The 22,775-nt window shown below is 45.8% G+C and overlaps 1 protein-coding gene across 1 annotated transcript in view; it reads right to left on the minus strand.

Moving 5' to 3' along the window:
* Positions 1–13,851: 13,851 nt before the first annotated feature.
* LOC123485119 (NACHT, LRR and PYD domains-containing protein 1 homolog) overlaps positions 13,852–22,775 on the minus strand; it is a 58,733-nt gene continuing 49,809 nt past the window's right edge. Inside the window, exons 7-9 of the mRNA XM_045215999.1 lie at positions 16,296–16,428; positions 16,181–16,210; positions 13,852–14,022 (exon numbers count right to left, since the gene is read on the minus strand). Coding sequence (XP_045071934.1) covers positions 13,934–14,022; positions 16,181–16,210; positions 16,296–16,428 — 252 coding nt within the window. The 3' untranslated portion in view covers positions 13,852–13,933. The remainder of the gene's footprint in view (positions 14,023–16,180; positions 16,211–16,295; positions 16,429–22,775) is intronic.

Consider the following 22,775-nt stretch of genomic DNA (forward strand, 5'->3'; position numbering starts at 1 on the left):
TCAAATAAGTGAACAGTCACTCCTAACCTCTTCCACTTCATATCGTTGTACAAACTATCCCTCCTTTGACTAGGGGACACCGCTTCTACATCTGGTCCTGATAACAATACTTATTCTCCATAATTATCTCTCCATGTGGGAGGAATGTCCCCATCCTAACCCTAATAAGTATTTTTCCCTAACATTGGTGCTGGAGCTATTGTTTCCCTTATAATCAAATGCGATATATTTATGGCTTTAATAACTATCAATGTTGAAAGAGTTAAATTGCTTCTCACTGTTGTTATAATAGACTGAAGTGTTAATGTCCTTAGTTACTCCTAGTTTTTCCCCAAAGAAAAATTGTCTTTGCTGGTACTTCCATCTATCACCATTAGTGTCACTTTTTCCCCAAATCTCAGTCCTCTCTATAATCCCTGACTTTCAAACTTTTGATTATAAAAAATACACCTATAATTACCTTGATCTTCCTACTCTAAAGTGTCATTCACCATTGTTCTCCCTCTCTTACTACTAACTTTGAAACTTAGCTTACTGTCTTAGAGTTCCTTCAACCCTAGTTCTCCTAACTTATTTTAATCTAATCTTTTCCTCCTAACATTTAAAAACATTTTCCACTGATTTATTCACAAAATCCCTTTACCACCAAATTTTTTGAATATGTGATTGAGAAAGTTCCCACCTGGTTTTGACTTCTTTACACACAGACTTGGCAAACGACTAAACACCTTTTAGCCTAGCCTGAAATCTCTTAGTGTAAGAATGTAATCCAGAATAAACAGTCACCCCTTGTAACTTTTCAGACAGATTGTCTAATAGACAGTCGTCTAGTGTACATCTTATTGTACAATTCAATTTAAACAATGCATCTCTTCCCAACACTGCAATAACAGTATCTTCTAATATTAGTACCTTAAGAGTAATTAACTGTTTTACTACCTCAAATCCCTATCCTAATTAGTTATCAATTAGTGAGATGTTTAACCTCTTTAGGCTGAACCCAGATAAGTTTTTCCACTATTCACCATCACTTCTAATGGTCCTCTGGTTTTACTTCAATTGTTAGCTATTTTCTCTTCTTCTCTAATCGGTGCTATCAGCTGACACCCCCTTCCGGATCTTCTAGGCACTAACAGGTGATCTTCACTTGCTCCTTTATCTTCCTCTGTTGTTTTCTCCTGACGCATTTCCATCACAGGTAAAGCACCCAATCTGTCCATAATTATAACAGTCTTCTGAAAGTTGCTGGAAGTGTAGCTGAAATCTTCCTCCTCCTTCTAAATCTTCTCGTCCTCTTCCTCTCCAATTCTGTGTCTGTCCAGAAACTGGCTGTGGATATGGAACATTTGGTACCCCCCTTGGCTGGTACAATTGCATTTGATATTGTTCAGTTGAAGCTGTAGCAGTGATTGTTGATTTGGTTCACTCTGATTCTTCATAACCAAAGCTTCTCTTCTCCTTCTTCTTCTCCACCAGTTGTAAGTTGTATTTGATTGAGTTTTCTGAGAGTTTCTTGATCCTGTTCTTTCTTGTTGTTGACATATCAGTATTCTTCAACAGCTTATACTAAGTTCTGTCCTCGAAATATCATCTTCCATCATCTTCTTACTTTTCTTCTGTGATCGTCGTTTCTGCTTGCCCTCTATCTATTATTCATCTTCATCTTCATCTCTGATGTAATAATCACCCTCCTGGATGATCACTGGAAGCTGAGAATAAACATCCCTAAGCTCTACTCCCTAAGCTCTACTTCCTTCTCATAAGGTGGGTGTCTTTTTGCTGAATCCGTATGTGAGAAAGGTGTACTAACTTCTGCCATTAGTTTTTCTAACACTACTTTAGTTAAAGGATTACTATTTTTTCCCCTATATTAACCCTTTTATATTCCTTTATTATGAATTATCTTATTTTAGACTGTATAGCCTATGGCTTACCCCATGTAATTATTTTTTAAATAAATCAATTAAAAATCATGAATAATTAAAACCAATTTGTATTCCTATATCACCAATTTATCAATTAGTGTTGGCTATCTTACCACAACCCATCAAATGCAAGTAGTCCCCTTCAGACTAAAATACCCATAAACAAAGCCTCTAACCCTATCATTACTACCATTCCCATAAACCCCCTTGCTCTATAGGCACCTAATTATCTTAAATTACAGAATAATGTCAGTACCTGATTTCCAACCGAACTGTACTCCAGCCCAGTGATGCACAGAGACTCCAAAATGCAAATTTTATTCAAATAGTATTTGCCAAGCCTATGTAAAATTGTCATAACATCACATATTTTGTTAGGGATGATTTTGTGAACTAGCCTGATATCTGATCCTCTGCCACGTCACACCTTGTCACGTCAGCACTTCCTGTATCTCCTCTCTCCTCTCGTCTGTCGTCTAGTCCTATTGCTCCTCTCATATGACAGAAGAACATACACAGAAAAAGACTTTAGTAGTTAATGCAATCACTGAGTATTTCCAACCATATTCAACATTCCTTCGTTCACCCATTATTCACTCTAAGACTAAACTCAGAACTAAATAGATCGCTCAAAAACATTTGTATTTTATTTTAATCCGTCTTTAATTTAATTCACTTTATTATAATCCGTTACCATATATCTAATTTATAAATTCAATAGGTCACAAAACAAGTTTCATCTTTAACCATCCGCCGTTTAAACTAGAATACTCGTGTTAAAATTTCTCCTCTGTCTCCCCCTTGCAGGGTAACCCCAGATGGGACCTATGATCTTTACCCACAATGCAGTTTTGTAGTCTTAGCACATAACCGCATGTCGTAGTTTTAGCCCCGTAAAATCAAGCGCATGCGCACATCCATTTAACCCCATGCTTTTCCACCATAGAACGATAGCATTACGCTACAGCTTCACTATTTTATACCTTATACTCACACAATTACACATAACAGAGCGAACTTTAAATTCTACACACACATACATATTTTAAGAGGCTTAGTCCATCGCAATGGGACCTCTAAGGATACATTAGCATGTAGCACACAACACAATTAGCATTTAGCATTACCCGCCATGTACCATGTAGCATGAAACACACTCCCATTTAGCATTAACATTAGCCTTAGCCTTTAGCTAACTGCGGCCTACCCAGCCCTAAGTAACCTGCACCGTGGCCAAATCATTGTCCATCATTATCCATATCTCCGCCTAACTTTATGCTGCCGTAAGTTCTGGATAATCATAGAGAGGTTACCCCACACATATACTTCGTCAACTATAAGATGAGCATAACATACATATAATGCGTCCAGCTTATAATTCCCAGAATCAACCTTACCACACCGAACGCGTTGCAAGGATTTCATGGCCCATTCCTAAAGAATCACCTCGCTTCGAGGTCTTTACCAGATTCACGGTGCCCTAAATATGCATACGTATCCCAGCCTTTATTCTCTACCAATCCATTTGTTCTAGACTTTACCGTTTACACATCAACCAAATTTAGAATATTTTCCAGACTCCCAGTCAACAACAATAACGCCACCCGAGGCACGGTCATAAAGGTACATTCCTCCAGTGTACACAAGCAGTAACAAAACCAACAACTTAGCAGGAACACTCACCCTGGTCGGGTCATGACTCCAGACCAAAGTTAGCTTGAGTTAGCTTGGCGGCTACAAATGCAGCAGAGGAGAAGTGCAGACCCCTCCTGGCAAGCCTCGCCATTTGTCGTATCGAGTGAGTGGTGGCAATTATTGCTGATGAACAAAAAGGAGTCTGCTCATACTGAACGTTGATCATAAGGTTTATTCAGACCACAAGCTTCAGCATGAGTGACAGGTGACATGACACCCGGAGAGTGACGCCTCAGAATGGCTGCTCGTTCTGCCCTCTCCTTCGTTTTCCCCCTATTTATAAACCATGATGCTCCCTCTTCTGGCCAATCACCAGTCTCCTCTGGGGCGTCACCCTAAAACATTCCCCTTTTGATACTAACATAAACAACATTCCTTGTTCCTCCAAAACAGTCATAATGTTAATACACCACAGTATGACAGTTGAACTGAGCTCATGAGGCATTTATAAGTTAGATTCTGGGTTCTGATGGGGCATGACAGTTGAACTGAGCTCATGAGGCATTTATAAGTTAGATTCTGGGTTCTGATCGGGTATGACAGTTGAACTGAGCTCATGAGGCATTTATAAGTTAGATTCTGGGTTCTGATGGGGTATGACAGTTGAACTGAGCTCATGAGGCATTTATAAGTTTGATTCTTCAATAATCAATGGGTACATACTGTATCATTAATTTATAAGTCAAAAAATGGATTTAGCAACTGCCGATTACCTCATTAAGTTTCGTTTTGGCATCTTTTGACTTTCTGTTTTGTACACCAGCTTCAAACAGTTATTTCTCAGCGGTTAAGATGGTACCATGTTTTGTCACACAAACTGAAATTAGAAAAACTATCAGCATTTTTGCAACCAGGCAAATGTGTCATAAAACTTTCCAGTAATCCAGTCTACTAGTTTCCCCACTGAACCTTTTAACATCCAGGTCGATTGACTTCTCAATGAGATAATCTGGGATTGTCATCATCTGGACTGAATCTATCTATCTCCATTACACACACACACACACACACACTCTTTAGCAGACGTGCAAATAGGGAATATATGACGAGACTCTTATTCATAACAAAACAACCGGTAGGCCTAGCTAAATACAATAAAAAGATGCAATCATTTGCTGCTAGTGAAAATCCATTTATCTTTACATTCTAAAATAATTAGAAATAGGCATATATTTCCTGTTATTGCAGAACAAAGCATATACTGCTGAAATATCCTATAGGCCTACAACAAGTTCGGATTGGCTGCCATTCGTCCCATCTCTCATTTAATAGGACCCACTTCACAGTAGTAAATAGATCAGCTACAGTATTTCCAGCAGCCTATTTTGCTCTATGCGATCCGATCCGAAGCGCAGTTTAACGTTAGAACAGATGTTTCACCTTTTCCATTGACGTTTGTAGGCGACGTCTGAATGATGTAATGTGACATTTCTTGCGTAGAAAATATTTCATTTACAAACATAATACATTATCGTAATCATTGCATAATAAATTCCTCACCTTTTCTGGCCATGATGAGTTCATATTCCCGATGTAGCCATACAACACATTACCATGCGCATTTCTCATTTAATTGGGCCTATTAGAGAGGTCAGAAAGGCCTACAGCAAATGTCACTGTAAAAGAAAACATTCTGCCAACATCTTCAAAGACATTTGATCAAGTTCGCCATGGATATTTCCTTTAGATATACTGTCTGGGCCTAATTCCAATCCTTCCAAGTATCCAGAAAATAAGGGCGTTATTGTCACCAGACCAGTCGCCAGACCTCAGTCTTAAGGGGGGCATATGAAATGCATGGGAGGGCAGGGCACAATTATTATTAGCCTACAGTACGTATATTTAATAATAAATTCCCTAAAGTGGGGGGCACAAGCATTTTTGGGGGCGGGCCCGGCCCCTATATGGCCCGCCCATAGCGACGGGTGTGATTGTCACCATAAAAGATTGATGATGGGTGTATTTCATAACGCTAGTTCATGCAGGCACCGTTTTACAACAGGTCTGATTTATAACTGCAAACATGAATGCGCCAAGTTTATACATCTCAATGCTTTTGTGCACATTTATCAATTTATAAATATTGTGTAGAAACTATCCTAAAATACTACTTTATAAACGCTATCGTGGTCAAAATATATTATATTTAGCCTGTCAAGACATGTTACATGAATTCACAATGTCAATATAATTACATAAAAAAATTTCACACATTTTCAACATACAGTATATTTTGGGGCGGCAGGTCGCCTGGCGGGTAGGAGCGTTGGGCCAGTAACCGAAGGTTGCTGGATCGAATCCCCAAACTGACAAGGTAAAAATCTGTCGTTCTGCCCATGAACCGTTAACCCACTGTTCCCCGGGCGCCGATGACGTGGATGTCGATTAAGGCAGACCCAGCACCTCTCTGATTCAGAGGGGTTAAATACGGAAGACACATTTCATTTGAATTCATTCATTCAGTTGTACAACCTACTATATCTCCCTTTCCCGTTCTACGCTTCACAAGCAGTTCCCTTATTCCACCACTTGGCACTGATCGTGGTCATGGGGCTGAACACTCTTAAACTAACATTTATATTGATAAATCTCACACTTTGCGTGGAAATGATCCCTTGCATGGTTTATGTACAGATTAGCGCCTATGTATGATGTAATGAATAGTAATAATAATCATTATTTTGAAAACAAGAATAATCTCAAAGTGCATAAAATAAACTAGAAAATAAGAGTTTAACAAACAACACATTAGTATTTTTGGGAGGTTTGTACCAGAATTGTATTTTAGAACACAACAGGACAAAAACAAAACTATGATAAGAGGGGGAGAAAATGTAAAGTAAATAAAACCATACCTGGTTTGTTGTTACTGATGGCCACCATGGATCACTTCCTCATTTACCCTAGCCACACCCCCAATGGAGATGTCTCATTGTTACAGAGTAAATATCTATATATTAGTCTGCTTTATTACTGTTTCATTCACATATCACTTCCCCCCTGCTGCTCCCCTATGGGCATTCCCCAACAGACTCTTACCCTGCCCCCAGCACCACCACCACCCAACAGACTCTTACCCTGCCCCCACCACCACCCAACAGACTCTTACCCTGCCCCCACCACCACCCAACAGACTCTTACCCTGCCCCCACCACCACCCAACAGACTCTTACCCTGTCCCCACATCCACCCAACAGACTCTTACCCTGCCCCCACCACCACCCAACAGACTCTTACCCTGCCCCCCACCACCACCCAACATACTCTTACCCTGCCCCCACCACCACCCAACAGACTCTTACCCTGCCCCCACCACCACCCAACAGACTCTTACCCTGCCCCCCACCACCACCCAACAGACTCTTACCCTGCCCCCACCACCACCACCCAACAGACTCTTACCCTGCCCCCCACCACCACCACCCAACATACTCTTACCCTGCCCCCACCACCACCACCCAACAGACTCTTACCCTGCCCCCACCACCACCACCCAACAGACTCTTACCCTGCCCCCACCACCACCACCCAACAGACTCTTACCCTGCCCCCACCACCACCACCCAACAGACTCTTACCCTGCCCCCACCACCACCCAACAGACTCTTACCCTGCCCCCCACCATCACCACCCAACAGACTCTTACCCTGCCCCCACCACCACCACCCAACAGACTCTTACCCTGCCCCCACCACCACCACCCAACAGACTCTTAACCTGCCCCCACCACCACCACCCAACAGACTCTTACCCTGCCCCCCACCACCACCCAACAGACTCTTACCCTGCCCCCACCACCACCACCCAACAGACTCTTACCCTGCCCCCACCACCACCCAACAGACTCTTACCCTGCCCCCACCATCACCACCCAACAGACTCTTACCCTGCCCCCCCACCACCACCACCCAACAGACTCTTACCCTGCCCCCACCACCCAACAGACTCTTACCCTGCCCCCACCACCCAACACTCTTACCCTGCCCCCACCACCCAACAGACTCTTACCCTGCCCCCCCACCACCCAACAGACTCTTACCCTGCCCCCACCACCCAACAGACTCTTACCCTGCCCCCCTCACCACCCAACAGACTCTTACCCTGCCCCTCCACCACCCAACAGACTCTTACCCTGCCCCCACCACCCAACAGACTCTTACCCTGCCCCCACCATCCAACAGACTCTTACCCTGCCCCCACCACCCAACAGACTCTTACCCTGCCCCCACCACCCAACAGACTCTTACCCTGCCCCCACCACCCAACAGACTCTTACCCTGCCCCCTCCACCACCCAACAGACTCTTACCCTGCCCCCCACCACCCAACAGACTCTTACCCTGCCCCCCCACCACCCAACAGACTCTTACCCTGCCCCCCCACCACCCAACAGACTCTTACCCTGCCCCCACCACCCAACAGACTCTTACCCTGCCCCCACCCAACAGACTCTTACCCTGCCCCCCCACCCAACAGACTCTTACCCTGCCCCCCCACCCAACAGACTCTTACCCTGCCCCCCACCACCCAACAGACTCTTACCCTGCCCCCACCACCACCCAACAGACTCTTACCCTGCCCCCCACCACCCAACAGACTCTTACCCCTGCCCCCACCACCACCCAACAGACTCTTACCCTGCCCCCACCCAACAGACTCTTACCCTGCCCCCCACCCAACAGACTCTTACCCTGCCCCCACCAGCCAACAGACTCTTACCCTGCCCCCACCACCCAACAGACTCTTACCCTGCCTCCACCATCCAGTTGTAAATGTCTACATATTATTATCATCTTTATCTTGTCTCCTTCACTTCTCTTGATTTGATTTGATTTATTTTGACCTGCGCTGTTGGAGCCCAGAGCATAAGATTTTGCGTCCCTCTCCATGTGACTAATAAACTCATCTAATCTAATTAACGATGGGATTTTAAAGTGTTTTCTAAAATTGATTATTATAATATTATTATTATTATTATTAATAGTAGCATCATAAATAATGTTATTTGTATTACTGCTGTTACCATGACAACTGTCCAGTAATCATTACTTTTAATGCTGTTAACAAATGTCAGTGCTATAATATTATTTGTGCTATAAAGGCGGTTGACTTTATTGCTTTTTTCCATATTGTTAAACAACATTCTAAGTCACAACACATTCCTTTTAATTGACATGTACAACATGTATTTGACAGGGATACTGCACATCAATCAACATTTCTGTAAATGTGCCAGATTTAGCTGTAGTCCCTGGGCAGGTAGATACACATAGAAAAATACAACGTTATAAAACATTTAGTAAAACATTGTGTATAGATGGGGGCTGGTTGGTCCTTCAGCCACTCTCAAGTCATTGGTAAAGGGGAGAGAGGTTGAACAGCTCCTTATATGTCCTTCAGCCACTCTCAAGTCATTGGTAAAGGGGTGAGAGGTTGAACAGCTCCTTATATGTCCTTCAGCCACTCTCAAGTCATTGGTAAAGGGGAGAGAGGTTGAACAGCTCCTTATATGTCCTTCAGCCACTCTCAAGTCATTGGTAAAGGGGAGAGAGGTTGAACAGCTCCTTATATGTCCTTTAGCCTCTCAAGTCATTGGTAAAGGGGAGAGAGGTTGAACAGCTCCTTATATGTCCTTTAGCCACTCTCAAGTCATTGGTAAAGGGGTGAGAGGTTGAACAGCTCCTTATATGTCCTTCAGCCACTCTCAAGTCATTGGTAAAGGGGAGAGAGGTTGAACAGCTCCTTATATGTCCTTCAGCCACTCTCAAGTCATTGGTAAAGGGGTGAGAGGTTGAGCAGCTCCTTATGTCTGTCAATGGTCAATGTGCTCTCACTGAGAAAACTGCTGATAGACTGAGGTGGTTGTGTTGATATCCAGCCCCTCTCATTAACCTCTATCAGGCCAACACTGTACAATATATTCATAAAATACATTTCTGTGGTTTTAAGTTGAATGCCAAATTCTCAGAGCCATTTTCCCGGACACATTCACAGTGTGTATGCAAATACAGTAAGTAAATTCCAATAACATCACAATACATGTTTACAATACGTATACAATACATGTTTACAATGCGTTTAAAATACATGTTTACAATGCGTATACAATACATGTTTACAATGCGTATACAATACATGTTTACAATGTGTATACAATACATGTTTACAATACGTATACAATACATGTTTACAATGCGTATACAATACATGTTTACAATGCGTATACAATACATGTTTACAATGGGTATACAATACATGTTTACAATACGTATACAATACATGTTTACAATGCGTATACAATACATGTTTACAATACGTATACAATACATGTTTACAATGCGTATACAATACATGTTTACAATGCGTATACAATACATGCTTACAATGTGTATACAATACATGTTTACAATACGTATACAATACATGTTTACAATGCGTATACAATGACATTTAAAATCTAAAGTTTAAAATACACAGACATCAGGTAGGTAGGTGTGTTGGTGTGAGAGAGAGACAGAGTTGTATAAACATGTTCTGCTAGATAGGGGTCCAGCTAGGTACCTAGTGGAGGACTAACTGACCCTCCTGCTAGATAGGGGTCCATACCTAGGTACCTAGTGGAGGACTAACTGACCCTCCTGCTAGATAGGGGTCCAGCTAGGTACCTAGTGGAGGACTAACTGACCCTCCTGCTAGATAGGGGGTCCAGCTAGGTACCTAGTGGAGGACTAACTGTCCCTCCTGCTAGATAGGTGTCCAGCTAGGTACCTAGTGGAGGACTAACTGACCCTCCTGCTAGATAGGGGGTCCAAGTAGGTACCTAGTGGAGGACTAACTGACCCTCCTGCTAGATAGGGGTCCAGCTAGGTACCTAGTGGAGGACTAACTGACCCTCCTGCTAGATAGGGGTCCAGCTAGGTACCTAGTGGAGGACTAACTGACCCTCCTGCTAGATAGGGGTCCAGCTAGGTACCTAGTGGAGGACTAACTGACCCTCCTGCTAGATAGGGGTCCATACCCTAGGTACCTAGTGGAGGACTAACTGACCCTCCTGCTAGATAGGGGTCCATACCTAGGTACCTAGTGGAGGACTAACTGATCCTCCTGCTAGATAGGGGTCCAGCTAGGTACCTAGTGGAGGACTAACTGACCCTCCTGCTAGATAGGGGTCCAGCTAGGTACCTAGTGGAGGACTAACTGACCCTCCTGCTAGATAGGGGTCCATACCTAGGTACCTAGTGGAGGACTAACTGACCCTCCTGCTAGATAGGGGTCCAGCTAGGTACCTAGTGGAGGACTAACTGACCCTCCTGTTAGATAGGGGTCCAGCTAGGTACCTAGTGGAGGACTAACTGACCCTCCTGCTAGATAGGGGTCCAGCTAGGTACCTAGTGGAGGACTAACTGACCCTCCTGCTAGATAGGGGTCCAGCTAGGTACCTAGTGGAGGACTAACTGACCCTCCTGCTAGATAGGGGTCCATACCTAGGTACCTAGTGGAGGACTAACTGACCCTCCTGCTAGATAGGGGTCCAGCTAGGTACCTAGTGGAGGACTAACTGACCCTCCTGCTAGATAGGGGTCCAGCTAGGTACCTAGTGGAGGACTAACTGACCCTCCTGCTAGATAGGGGTCCAGCTAGGTACCTAGTGGAGGACTAACTGACCCTCCTGCTAGATAGGGGTCCATACCTAGGTACCTAGTGGAGGACTAACTGACCCTCCTGCTAGATAGGGGTCCAGCTAGGTACCTAGTGGAGGACTAACTGACCCTCCTGCTAGATAGGGGTCCAGCTAGGTACCTAGTGGAGGACTAACTGTCCCTCCTGCTAGATAGGTGTCCAGCTAGGTACCTAGTGGAGGACTAACTGACCCTCCTGCTAGATAGGGGTCCAAGTAGGTACCTAGTGGAGGACTAACTGACCCTCCTGCTAGATAGGGGTCCAGCTAGGTACCTAGTGGAGGACTAACTGACCCTCCTGCTAGATAGGGGTCCAGCTAGGTACCTAGTGGAGGACTAACTGACCCTCCTGCTAGATAGGGGTCCAGCTAGGTACCTAGTGGAGGACTAACTGACCCTCCTGCTAGATAGGGGTCCATACCTAGGTACCTAGTGGAGGACTAACTGACCCTCCTGCTAGATAGGGGTCCATACCTAGGTACCTAGTGGAGGACTAACTGATCCTCCTGCTAGATAGGGGTCCAGCTAGGTACCTAGTGGAGGACTAACTGACCCTCCTGCTAGATAGGGGTCCAGCTAGGTACCTAGTGGAGGACTAACTGACCCTCCTGCTAGATAGGGGTCCATACCTAGGTACCTAGTGGAGGACTAACTGACCCTCCTGCTAGATAGGGGTCCAGCTAGGTACCTAGTGGAGGACTAACTGACCCTCCTGTTAGATAGGGGTCCAGCTAGGTACCTAGTGGAGGACTAACTGACCCTCCTGCTAGATAGGGGTCCAGCTAGGTACCTAGTGGAGGACTAACTGACCCTCCTGCTAGATAGGGGTCCAGCTAGGTACCTAGTGGAGGACTAACTGACCCTCCTGCTAGATAGGGGTCCATACCTAGGTACCTAGTGGAGGACTAACTGACCCTCCTGTTAGATAGGGGTCCAGCTAGGTACCTAGTGGAGGACTAACTGACCCTCCTGCTAGATAGGGGTCCAGCTAGGTACCTAGTGGAGGACTAACTGACCCTCCTGCTAGATAGGGGTCCAGCTAGGTACCTAGTGGAGGACTAACTGACCCTCCTGCTAGAAGATCCACACCTCCAGGAGGCTGCAGAAGGAGAGAGGCTGTGTGGCTGGACCTTTGGTTAGTTTATTGCTATTATAGTGGTCATGTTTGATTTACATTTTCTGTACATTTTCGGGAGCCTGAATTAAAGCAACAGACAACAAGACCATGTTGAACCACCCCTGCCTGTCTATTCTGCCTGGTCTCCCCCCACACCCAGGGGTTGGCTACAACTGTAGATTTGAAGCTGTGTACAAAGACAGAGAGTCCAGCTTCCCAAGAAGGTTGATCATCCTGGAACATGACTCAGTTCCTTTTCTCAACACCATGTCGATGATGTCACGTGCCTTCTCTGCCCTCTCAGGTATCCCCTTTAGTGAGGCCATTTCCTCCCTTCCTTCCTTCAGACAGAGTGAGTTGCAATCCCATAAAGGATCTAAGGAAGGTCAAGATGTCAACGTGGTGGTGTGTCTTTGACTAGCCAGCTTTATGCTGTAGCACTGGCTTGACGAGGTGAAGAAGTGTCTTTGACTAGCCAGCTTCATGCTGTAGCACTGGCTTGACGAGGTAAAGAAGTGTCTTCAGATTAGGTGAAGAAGTGTCTTAGTCCACAGACTAGGAGACAGGCCTCAGCGGCTTCAGATTAGGTGAAGAAGTGTCTTAGTCCACAGACTAGGAGACAGGCCTCAGCGTCTTCAGATTAGGTGAAGAAGTGTCTTAGTCCATAGACTAGGAGACAGGCCTCAGCGTCTTCAGATTAGGTGAAGTAGTGTCTTAGTCCACAGACTAGGAAACAGGCCTCAGCGTCTTCAGATTAGGTTCTATAAGAAAGAGGATGGAGGAGAAGGGAAGAGAGAGATCAGAAAGTATGGAGGAGAAGGGAAGAGAGAGATCAGAAAGTATGGAGGAGAAGGGAAGAGAGAGATCAGAAAGTATGGAGAAGAAGGGAAGAGAGAGATCAGAAAGTATGGAGGAGAAGGGGAGAGAGAGATCAGAAAGTATGGAGGAGAAGGGAAGAGAGAGATCAGAAAGTATGGAGGAGAAGGGAAGAGAGAGATCAGAAAGTATGGAGGAGAAGGGAAGAGAGAGATCAGAATGTATGGAGGAGAAGGGAAGAGAGAGATCAGAAAGTATGGAGGAGAAGGGAAGAGAGAGATCAGAAAGTATGGAGGAGAAGGAGGAGTTCCACCTGAGATAATGATGTGATGATGGTCCTATGATGTAACTACAATAAGATAACAGTCTTTTATTACAGACAGAAACACTAAAACATGCTTCCATTCTGGAAAAACAGTTCCTCTTTGATCTGGGTAGCTTTGTTTTTATTTGACCTATATTTTAATCATTACACATATTCAAGGGAGGGAGCAAAGAAACCTGTCTTACCTAGATTCACTCAAGTCCTTAACAAGATGGTTTTCATGTTCAACGAGAGCTTTGAGACAAGCTCCGTCACTTCTGGTCCTTTGGGGATGACTGCTTTCAGTAGTTTTCTCATTCGGTCCTGTTCAGTTGTTTCAGCTGTTATTCTGGAGTGCTCTTCTTCACCAATCATGTTCTTTGACCACAGATCATCTGCTATTGGCATTGAGTTTTGGTTCGCTGAATTAGTTTAGCCCAGTGTTTCTTCAGAAACTCCTCAGCAGGAATGTCAGGGACTGTTAATGCTGAAGGGGGGTCAATTAAATTAATATGGATTTAGGGTTAACAGCAGCTGTTTCAACATCTTGCAGTCTCTCCAGTTATCATTCCTCTGATAGTCATTTCTTGTATAGAGCCTACTCCAGGGTTGTGGTCAATTCCAATTAAAGTCAGTCAATTTAAAATAAAAAATTGAAATAATAATATTTCCTATTAGGTTTATTGAGAAGTCATTGAAAATTGATGACCTTATTAATGTTTTATCAACAATCTACTCAGAATAATCTAATGTCAAAGTGGACATGTCCCCCATACATTCAACATCTGTAAAGGTCCCTCAGTCAAGTATCGATTTCAAGCACAGATTCAACTATATACAAAGACCAGGGATCTTTTAGAAAGCCTCATAAAGAAGGGCAGTGATTGGTAGATGGGTAACAATAACACATCAGACATTGAATATCTCTTTAAGCATGGTCAAGTTAATAATTATCCTGTGGGTGATGTATTAAACCACCCAGACACATCAAAGATACAGTCGTCCTTCTGAACTGAGCTGCAGGACAGGAAGGAAACTGCTTAGTGATGTCACCATGAGGCCATTGGTGATTTTAAAACAGCTACAGAGTTCAATGGCTGTGACGGGAGAAAACTGAGGATGGATCAACAACATTGTAGTGACTCCACAATAATGACTTAAAATAACACAAATATACAGAATAAAAAATATTCCAAAACAGAAATACCTTATCGAAATAAGTATTCAGACCCTTTGCTATGAGACTTGAAATTGAGCTCAGGTGCATCCTGTTTCCATTGATCATCCTTGAGATGTTTGAACAACTTGATTGGAGTCCACCTGTGGTAAATTTAATTGATTGGACATGTTTGGGAAGGAACACACCTGTCTATATAAGGTCCCACAGTTGACAGTGCATGTCAGAGCAAAACCCAAGCCATGAGGTTGAAGAAATTGTCCGTAGAGCTCCCGAGACAGGATTGTGTCGAGGCCCAGATCTGGGGAAGGGTACCGAAACAGTTCTGCAGCATTGAAGGTCTCCAAGAACACAGTGGCCTCCATCATTCTTAAATGGAAGAAGTTTGGAACCACCAAGACTCTTCCTAGAGCTGGCCGCCCGGCCAAACTGAGCAATCGGGGGAGAAGGGCCTTGGTCAGGGAGGTGACCAAGAACCAGATGGTCACTCTGAAAGAGCTCCAGAGTTCCTCTGTGGAGATGGGAGAAACTTCCAGAAGGACAACCATCTCTGCAGAACTCCACCAATCAGGCCTTTATGGTAGAGTGGCCAGACGGAAGCCACTCCTCAGTAAAAGGCACATGACAGCCCACTTGGAGTTTGCCAAAAGGCACCAAAGACTCTCAGACCATGAGAAACAAGATTCTCTGGTCTGATGAAACCAAGATTGAACTCTTTGGCCTGAATGCCAAGCGTCACGTATGGAGGAAAGCTGGCACCATCCCTACGGTGAAGCATGGTGGTGGCAGCATCATGCTGTGGGGATGTTTTTCAGCGGCAGGGACTGGGAGACTAGTCAGGATCGAGGGAAAGATGAATGGAGCAAAGTACAGAGAGAGCCTTAATGAAAACCTGCTCCAGAGCGCTCAGGACCTCAGACTGGGGCGAAGGTTCACCTTCCAACAGGACAACTACCCTAAGCACATAGACAAGACAACGCAGGAGTGGCTTCGGGACAAGTCTCTGAATGTACTTGAGTGGCCCAGCCAGAGCCCGGACTTGAACCCGATCTAATATCTCTAGAGAGACCTGTAAATAGCTGTGCAGCGACGCTCCCCATCCAACCTGGCAGGGCTTGAGAGGATCTGCAGAGAAGAATGGGAGAAACTCCCCAAATACAGGTGTGCCAAGCTTGTAGCATCATACCCAAGAAGAATTGAGGCTGTAATCGCTGCCAAAGGTGCTTCAACAAAGTACTGAGTAAAGGGTCTAAATACTTATGTAAATGTGATTCTATTTTATATATACACATTTGCAAAAATGTCTAAAACCTGTTTTTGCTTTGTCATTATGGGGTATTGTGTGCAGATTGATGAGGGGAAAAAACGATTTAATCAATTTTATAATAAGGCTGTAACGTAACAAAATGTGGAACAATTCAAGGGGTCTGAATACTTTCCGAATGCACTGTAACTCATGTTTACTTACTTGTTGAATGGGTGGCAGTGATGTATTCATCTGAAAGATAAACAAAATGAGGTTATATCACTCTAAATAGCATCTGTTACAAAAGTACAAAGTTATGATTGACATATGCTCCTACCTTGTGATACCACTTCTTTCCATGCAATCCTCTCATCATCACCGAATAACTCCATCTCAATGTCAACCCCTGTCATTTTCACAACCGCCCTGAAAAAGCTTGGTGTGGAGTCTCTATGTATGAGATGAATCTTCTGGAGAGAGACGGAGAGAGCGAGAGAGAGATTGCTTGCAATGTAAACATATGTTTCCCATGCCAATAAAGCCATTTGAATTGAGAAGCGAGCGAGCAGAGAGAGAGCAATGGATATAAATGTGATTGGTTGCTGGATCGAATCCCCAAACTGACAAGGTAAAAATCTGTCGTTCTGCCCATGAACCGTTAACCCACTGTTCCCCGGGCGCCGATGACGTGGATGTCGATTAAGGCAGACCCAGCACCTCTCTGATTCAGAGGGGTTAAATACGGAAGACACATTTCATTTGAATTCATTCATTCAGTTGTACAACCTACTATATCTCCCTTTCCCCGTTCTACGCTTCACAAGCAGTTCCCTTATTCCACCACTTGGCACTGATCGTGGTCATGGGGCTGAACACTCTTAAACTAACACATCCACCCAACAGACTCTTACCCTGCCCCCCACCACCACCCAACAGACTCTTACCCTGCCCCCACCACCACCCAACATACTCTTACCCTGCCCCCACCACCACCCAAACAGACTCTTACCCTGCCCCCACCACCACCCAACAGACTCTTACCCTGCCCCCACCACCACCCAACAGACTCTTACCCTGCCCCCACCACCACCACCCAACAGACTCTTACCCTGCCCCCACCACCACCACCCAACATACTCTTACCCTGCCCCCCACCACCACCACCCAACAGACTCTTACCCTGCCCCCACCACCACCACCCAACAGACTCTTACCCTGCCCCCCACCACCACCACCCAACAGACTCTTACCCTGCCCCCCACCACCACCACCCAACAGACTCTTACCCTGCCCCCCACCACCACCCAACAGACTCTTACCCTGCCCCAACCATCACCACCCAACAGACTCTTACCCTGCCCCCACCACCACCACCCAACAGACTCTTACCCTGCCCCCACCACCACCACCCAACAGACTCTTAACCTGCCCCCACCACCACCACCCAACAGACTCTTACCCTGCCCCCACCACCACCCAACAGACTCTTACCCTGCCCCCACCACCACCACCCAACAGACTCTTACCCTGCCCCCACCACCACCCAACAGACTCTTACCCTGCCCCCACCATCACCACCCAACAGACTCTTACCCTGCCCCCCACCACCACCACCCAACAGACTCTTACCCTGCCCCCACCACCCAACAGACTCTTACCCTGCCCCCACCACCCAACACTCTTACCCTGCCCCCACCACCCAACAGACTCTTACCCTGCCCCCCCACCACCCAACAGACTCTTACCCTGCCCCCCACCACCCAACAGACTCTTACCCTGCCCCCCTCACCACCCAACAGACTCTTACCCTGCCCCCTCCACCACCCAACAGACTCTTACCCTGCCCCCCACCACCCAACAGACTCTTACCCTGCCCCACCATCCAACAGACTCTTACCCTGCCCCCACCACCCAACAGACTCTTACCCTGCCCCCACCACCCAACAGACTCTTACCCTGCCCCCACCACCCAACAGACTCTTACCCCTGCCCCCTCCACCACCCAACAGACTCTTACCCTGCCCCCACCACCCAACAGACTCTTACCCTGCCCCCCCACCACCCAACAGACTCTTACCCTGCCCCCCCCACCACCCAACAGACTCTTACCCTGCCCCCCACCACCCAACAGACTCTTACCCTGCCCCCCACCCAACAGACTCTTACCCTGCCCCCCACCCAACAGACTCTTACCCTGCCCCCCCACCCAACAGACTCTTACCCTGCCCCCCACCACCCAACAGACTCTTACCCGCCCCCACCACCACCCAACAGACTCTTACCCTGCCCCCACCACCCAACAGACTCTTACCCTGCCCCCACCACCACCCAACAGACTCTTACCCTGCCCCCCACCCAACAGACTCTTACCCTGCCCCCCACCCAACAGACTCTTACCCTGCCCCCACCAGCCAACAGACTCTTACCCTGCCCCCACCACCCAACAGACTCTTACCCTGCCTCCACCATCCAGTTGTAAATGTCTACATATTATTATCATCTTTATCTTGTCTCCCCTTCACTTCTCTTGATTTGATTTGATTTATTTTGACCTGCGCTGTTGGAGCCCAGAGCATAAGATTTTGCGTCCCTCTCCATGTGACTAATAAACTCATCTAATCTAATTAACGATGGGATTTTAAAGTGTTTTCTAAAATTGATTATTATAATATTATTATTATTATTATTACTAGTAGCATCATAAATAATGTTATTTGTATTACTGCTGTTACCATGACAACTGTCCAGTAATCATTACTTTTAATGCTGTTAACAAATGTCAGTGCTATAATATTATTTGTGCTATAAAGGCGGTTGACTTTATTGCTTTTTTTCCATATTGTTAAACAACATTCTAAGTCACAACACATTCCTTTTAATTGACATGTACAACATGTATTTGACAGGGATACTGCACATCAATCAACATTTCTGTAAATGTGCCAGATTTAGCTGTAGTCCCTGGGCAGGTAGATACACATAGAAAAATACAACGTTATAAAACATTTAGTAAAACATTGTGTATAGATGGGGGGCTGGTTGGTCCTTCAGCCACTCTCAAGTCATTGGTAAAGGGGAGAGAGGTTGAACAGCTCCTTATATGTCCTTCAGCCACTCTCAAGTCATTGGTAAAGGGGTGAGAGGTTGAACAGCTCCTTATATGTCCTTCAGCCACTCTCAAGTCATTGGTAAAGGGGGAGAGGTTGAACAGCTCCTTATATGTCCTTCAGCCACTCTCAAGTCATTGGTAAAGGGAGAGAGGTTGAACAGCTCCTTATATGTCCTTTAGCCTCTCAAGTCATTGGTAAAGGGGGAGAGAGGTTGAACAGCTCCTTATATGTCCTTTAGCCACTCTCAAGTCATTGGTAAAGGGGTGAGAGGTTGAACAGCTCCTTATATGTCCTTCAGCCACTCTCAAGTCATTGGTAAAGGGGAGAGAGGTTGAACAGCTCCTTATATGTCCTTCAGCCACTCTCAAGTCATTGGTAAAGGGGGTGAGAGGTTGAGCAGCTCCTTATGTCTGTCAATGGTCAATGTGCTCTCACTGAGAAAACTGCTGATAGACTGAGGTGGTTGTGTTGATATCCAGCCCCTCTCATTAACCTCTATCAGGCCAACACTGTACAATATATTCATAAAATACATTTCTGTGGTTTTAAGTTGAATGCCAAATTCTCAGAGCCATTTTCCGGACACATTCACAGTGTGTATGCAAATACAGTAAGTAAATTCCAATAACATCACAATACATGTTTACAATACGTATACAATACATGTTTACAATGCGTTTAAAATACATGTTTACAATGCGTATACAATACATGTTTACAATGCGTATACAATACATGTTTACAATGTGTATACAATACATGTTTACAATACGTATACAATACATGTTTACAATGCGTATACAATACATGTTTACAATGCGTATACAATACATGTTTACAATGGGTATACAATACATGTTTACAATACGTATACAATACATGTTTACAATGCGTATACAATACATGTTTACATTATACAATACATGTTTACAATGCGTATACAATACATGTTTACAATGCGTATACAATACATGCTTACAATGTGTATACAATACATGTTTACAATACGTATACAATACATGTTTACAATGCGTATACAATGACATTTAAAATCTAAAGTTTAAAATACACAGACATCAGGTAGGTAGGTGTGTTGGTGTGAGAGAGAGAGACAGAGTTGTATAAACATGTTCTGCTAGATAGGGGGTCCAGCTAGGTACCTAGTGGAGGACTAACTGACCCTCCTGCTAGATAGGGGTCCATACCTAGGTACCTAGTGGAGGACTAACTGACCCTCCTGCTAGATAGGGGGTCCAGCTAGGTACCTAGTGGAGGACTAACTGACCCTCCTGCTAGATAGGGGTCCAGCTAGGTACCTAGTGGAGGACTAACTGTCCCTCCTGCTAGATAGGTGTCCAGCTAGGTACCTAGTGGAGGACTAACTGACCCTCCTGCTAGATAGGGGTCCAAGTAGGTACCTAGTGGAGGACTAACTGACCCTCCTGCTAGATAGGGGTCCAGCTAGGTACCTAGTGGAGGACTAACTGACCCTCCTGCTAGATAGGGGTCCAGCTAGGTACCTAGTGGAGGACTAACTGACCCTCCTGCTAGATAGGGTCCAGTACCTAGTGGAGGACTCACTGACCCTCCTGCTAGATAGGGCCATCCACACCTAGGTACCTAGTGGAGGACTAACTGAACCTCCTGCTAGATAGGGGTCCATACCTAGGTACCTAGTGGAGGACTAACTGACCCTCCTGCTAGATAGGGGTCCAGCTAGGTACCTAGTGGAGGACTAACTGACCCTCCTGCTAGATAGGGGTCCAGCTAGGTACCTAGTGGAGGACTAACTGACCCTCCTGCTAGATAGGGGTCCAACCTAGGTACCTAGTGGAGGACTAACTGACCCTCCTGCTAGATAGGGGTCCAGCTAGGTACCTAGTGGAGGACTAACTGACCCTCCTGCTAGATAGGGGTCCAGCTAGGTACCTAGTGGAGGACTAACTGTCCCTCCTGCTAGATAGGTGTCCAGCTAGGTACCCAGTGGAGGACTAACTGACCCTCCTGCTAGATAGGGGTCCAAGTAGGTACCTAGTGGAGGACTAACTGACCCTCCTGCTAGATAGGGGTCCAGCTAGGTACCTAGTGGAGGACTAACTGACCCTCCTGCTAGATAGGGGTCCAGCTAGGTACCTAGTGGAGGACTAACTGACCCTCCTGCTAGATAGGGGTCCAGCTAGGTACCCAGTGGAGGACTAACTGACCCTCCTGCTAGATAGGGGTCCAACCTAGGTACCTAGTGGAGGACTAACTGACCCTCCTGCTAGATAGGGGTCCATACCTAGGTACCTAGTGGAGGACTAACTGATCCTCCTGCTAGATAGGGGTCCAGCTAGGTACCTAGTGGAGGACCAACTGACCCTCCTGCTAGATAGGGGGTCCAGCTAGGTACCTAGTGGAGGACTAACTGACCCTCCTGCTAGATAGGGGTCCATACCTAGGGTACCTAGTGGAGGACTAACTGACCCTCCTGCTAGATAGGGGTCCAGCTAGGTACCTAGTGGAGGACTAACTGACCCTCCTGTTAGATAGGGGTCCAGCTAGGTACCTAGTGGAGGACTAACTGACCCTCCTGCTAGATAGGGGTCCAGCTAGGTACCTAGTGGAGGACTAACTGACCCTCCTGCTAGATAGGGGTCCAGCTAGGTACCTAGTGGAGGACTAACTGACCCTCCTGCTAGATAGGGTCCATACCTAGGTACCTAGTGGAGGACTAACTGACCCTCCTGTTAGATAGGGGGTCCAGCTAGGTACCTAGTGGAGGACTAACTGACCCTCCTGCTAGATAGGGGTCCAGCTAGGTACCTAGTGGAGGACTAACTGACCCTCCTGCTAGATAGGGGTCCAGCTAGGTACCCTAGTGGAGGACTAACTGACCCTCCTGCTAGAAGATCCACACCTCCAGGAGGCTGCAGAAGGAGAGAGGCTGTGTGGCTGGACCTTTGGTTGTTTATTGCTATTATAGTGGTCATGTTTGATTTACATTTTCTGTACATTTTCGGAGCCTGAATTAAAGCAACAGACAACAAGACCATGTTGAACCACCCTGCCTGTCTATTCTGCCTGGTCTCCCCACACCCAGGGGTTGGCTACAACTGTAGATTTGAAGCTGTGTACAAAGACAGAGAGTCCAGCTTCCCAAGAAGGTTGATCATCCTGGAACATGACTCAGTTCCTTTTCTCAACACCATGTCGATGATGTCACGTGCCTTCTCTGCCCTCTCAGGTATCCCCTTTAGTGAGGCCATTTCCTCCCTTCCTTCCTTCAGACAGAGTGAGTTGCAATCCCATAAAGGATCTAAGGAAGGTCAAGATGTCAACGTGGTGGTGTGTCTTTGACTAGCCAGCTTTATGCTGTAGCACTGGCTTGACGAGGTGAAGAAGTGTCTTTGACTAGCCAGCTTCATGCTGTAGCACTGGCTTGACGAGGTAGAGAAGTGTCTTCAGATTAGGTGAAGAAGTGTCTTAGTCCACAGACTAGGAGACAGGCCTCAGCGGCTTCAGATTAGGTGAAGAAGTGTCTTAGTCCACAGACTAGGAGACAGGCCTCAGCGTCTTCAGATTAGGTGAAGAAGTGTCTTAGTCCATAGACTAGGAGACAGGCCTCAGCGTCTTCAGATTAGGTGAAGTAGTGTCTTAGTCCACAGACTAGGGAAACAGGCCTCAGCGTCTTCAGATTAGGTTCTATAAGAAAGAGGATGGAGGAG

The sequence above is a fragment of the Coregonus clupeaformis genome, unplaced genomic scaffold (assembly GCF_020615455.1).
Source record: "Coregonus clupeaformis isolate EN_2021a unplaced genomic scaffold, ASM2061545v1 scaf0577, whole genome shotgun sequence".
In the NCBI taxonomy this organism is placed as follows: Eukaryota; Metazoa; Chordata; class Actinopteri; order Salmoniformes; family Salmonidae; genus Coregonus; species Coregonus clupeaformis.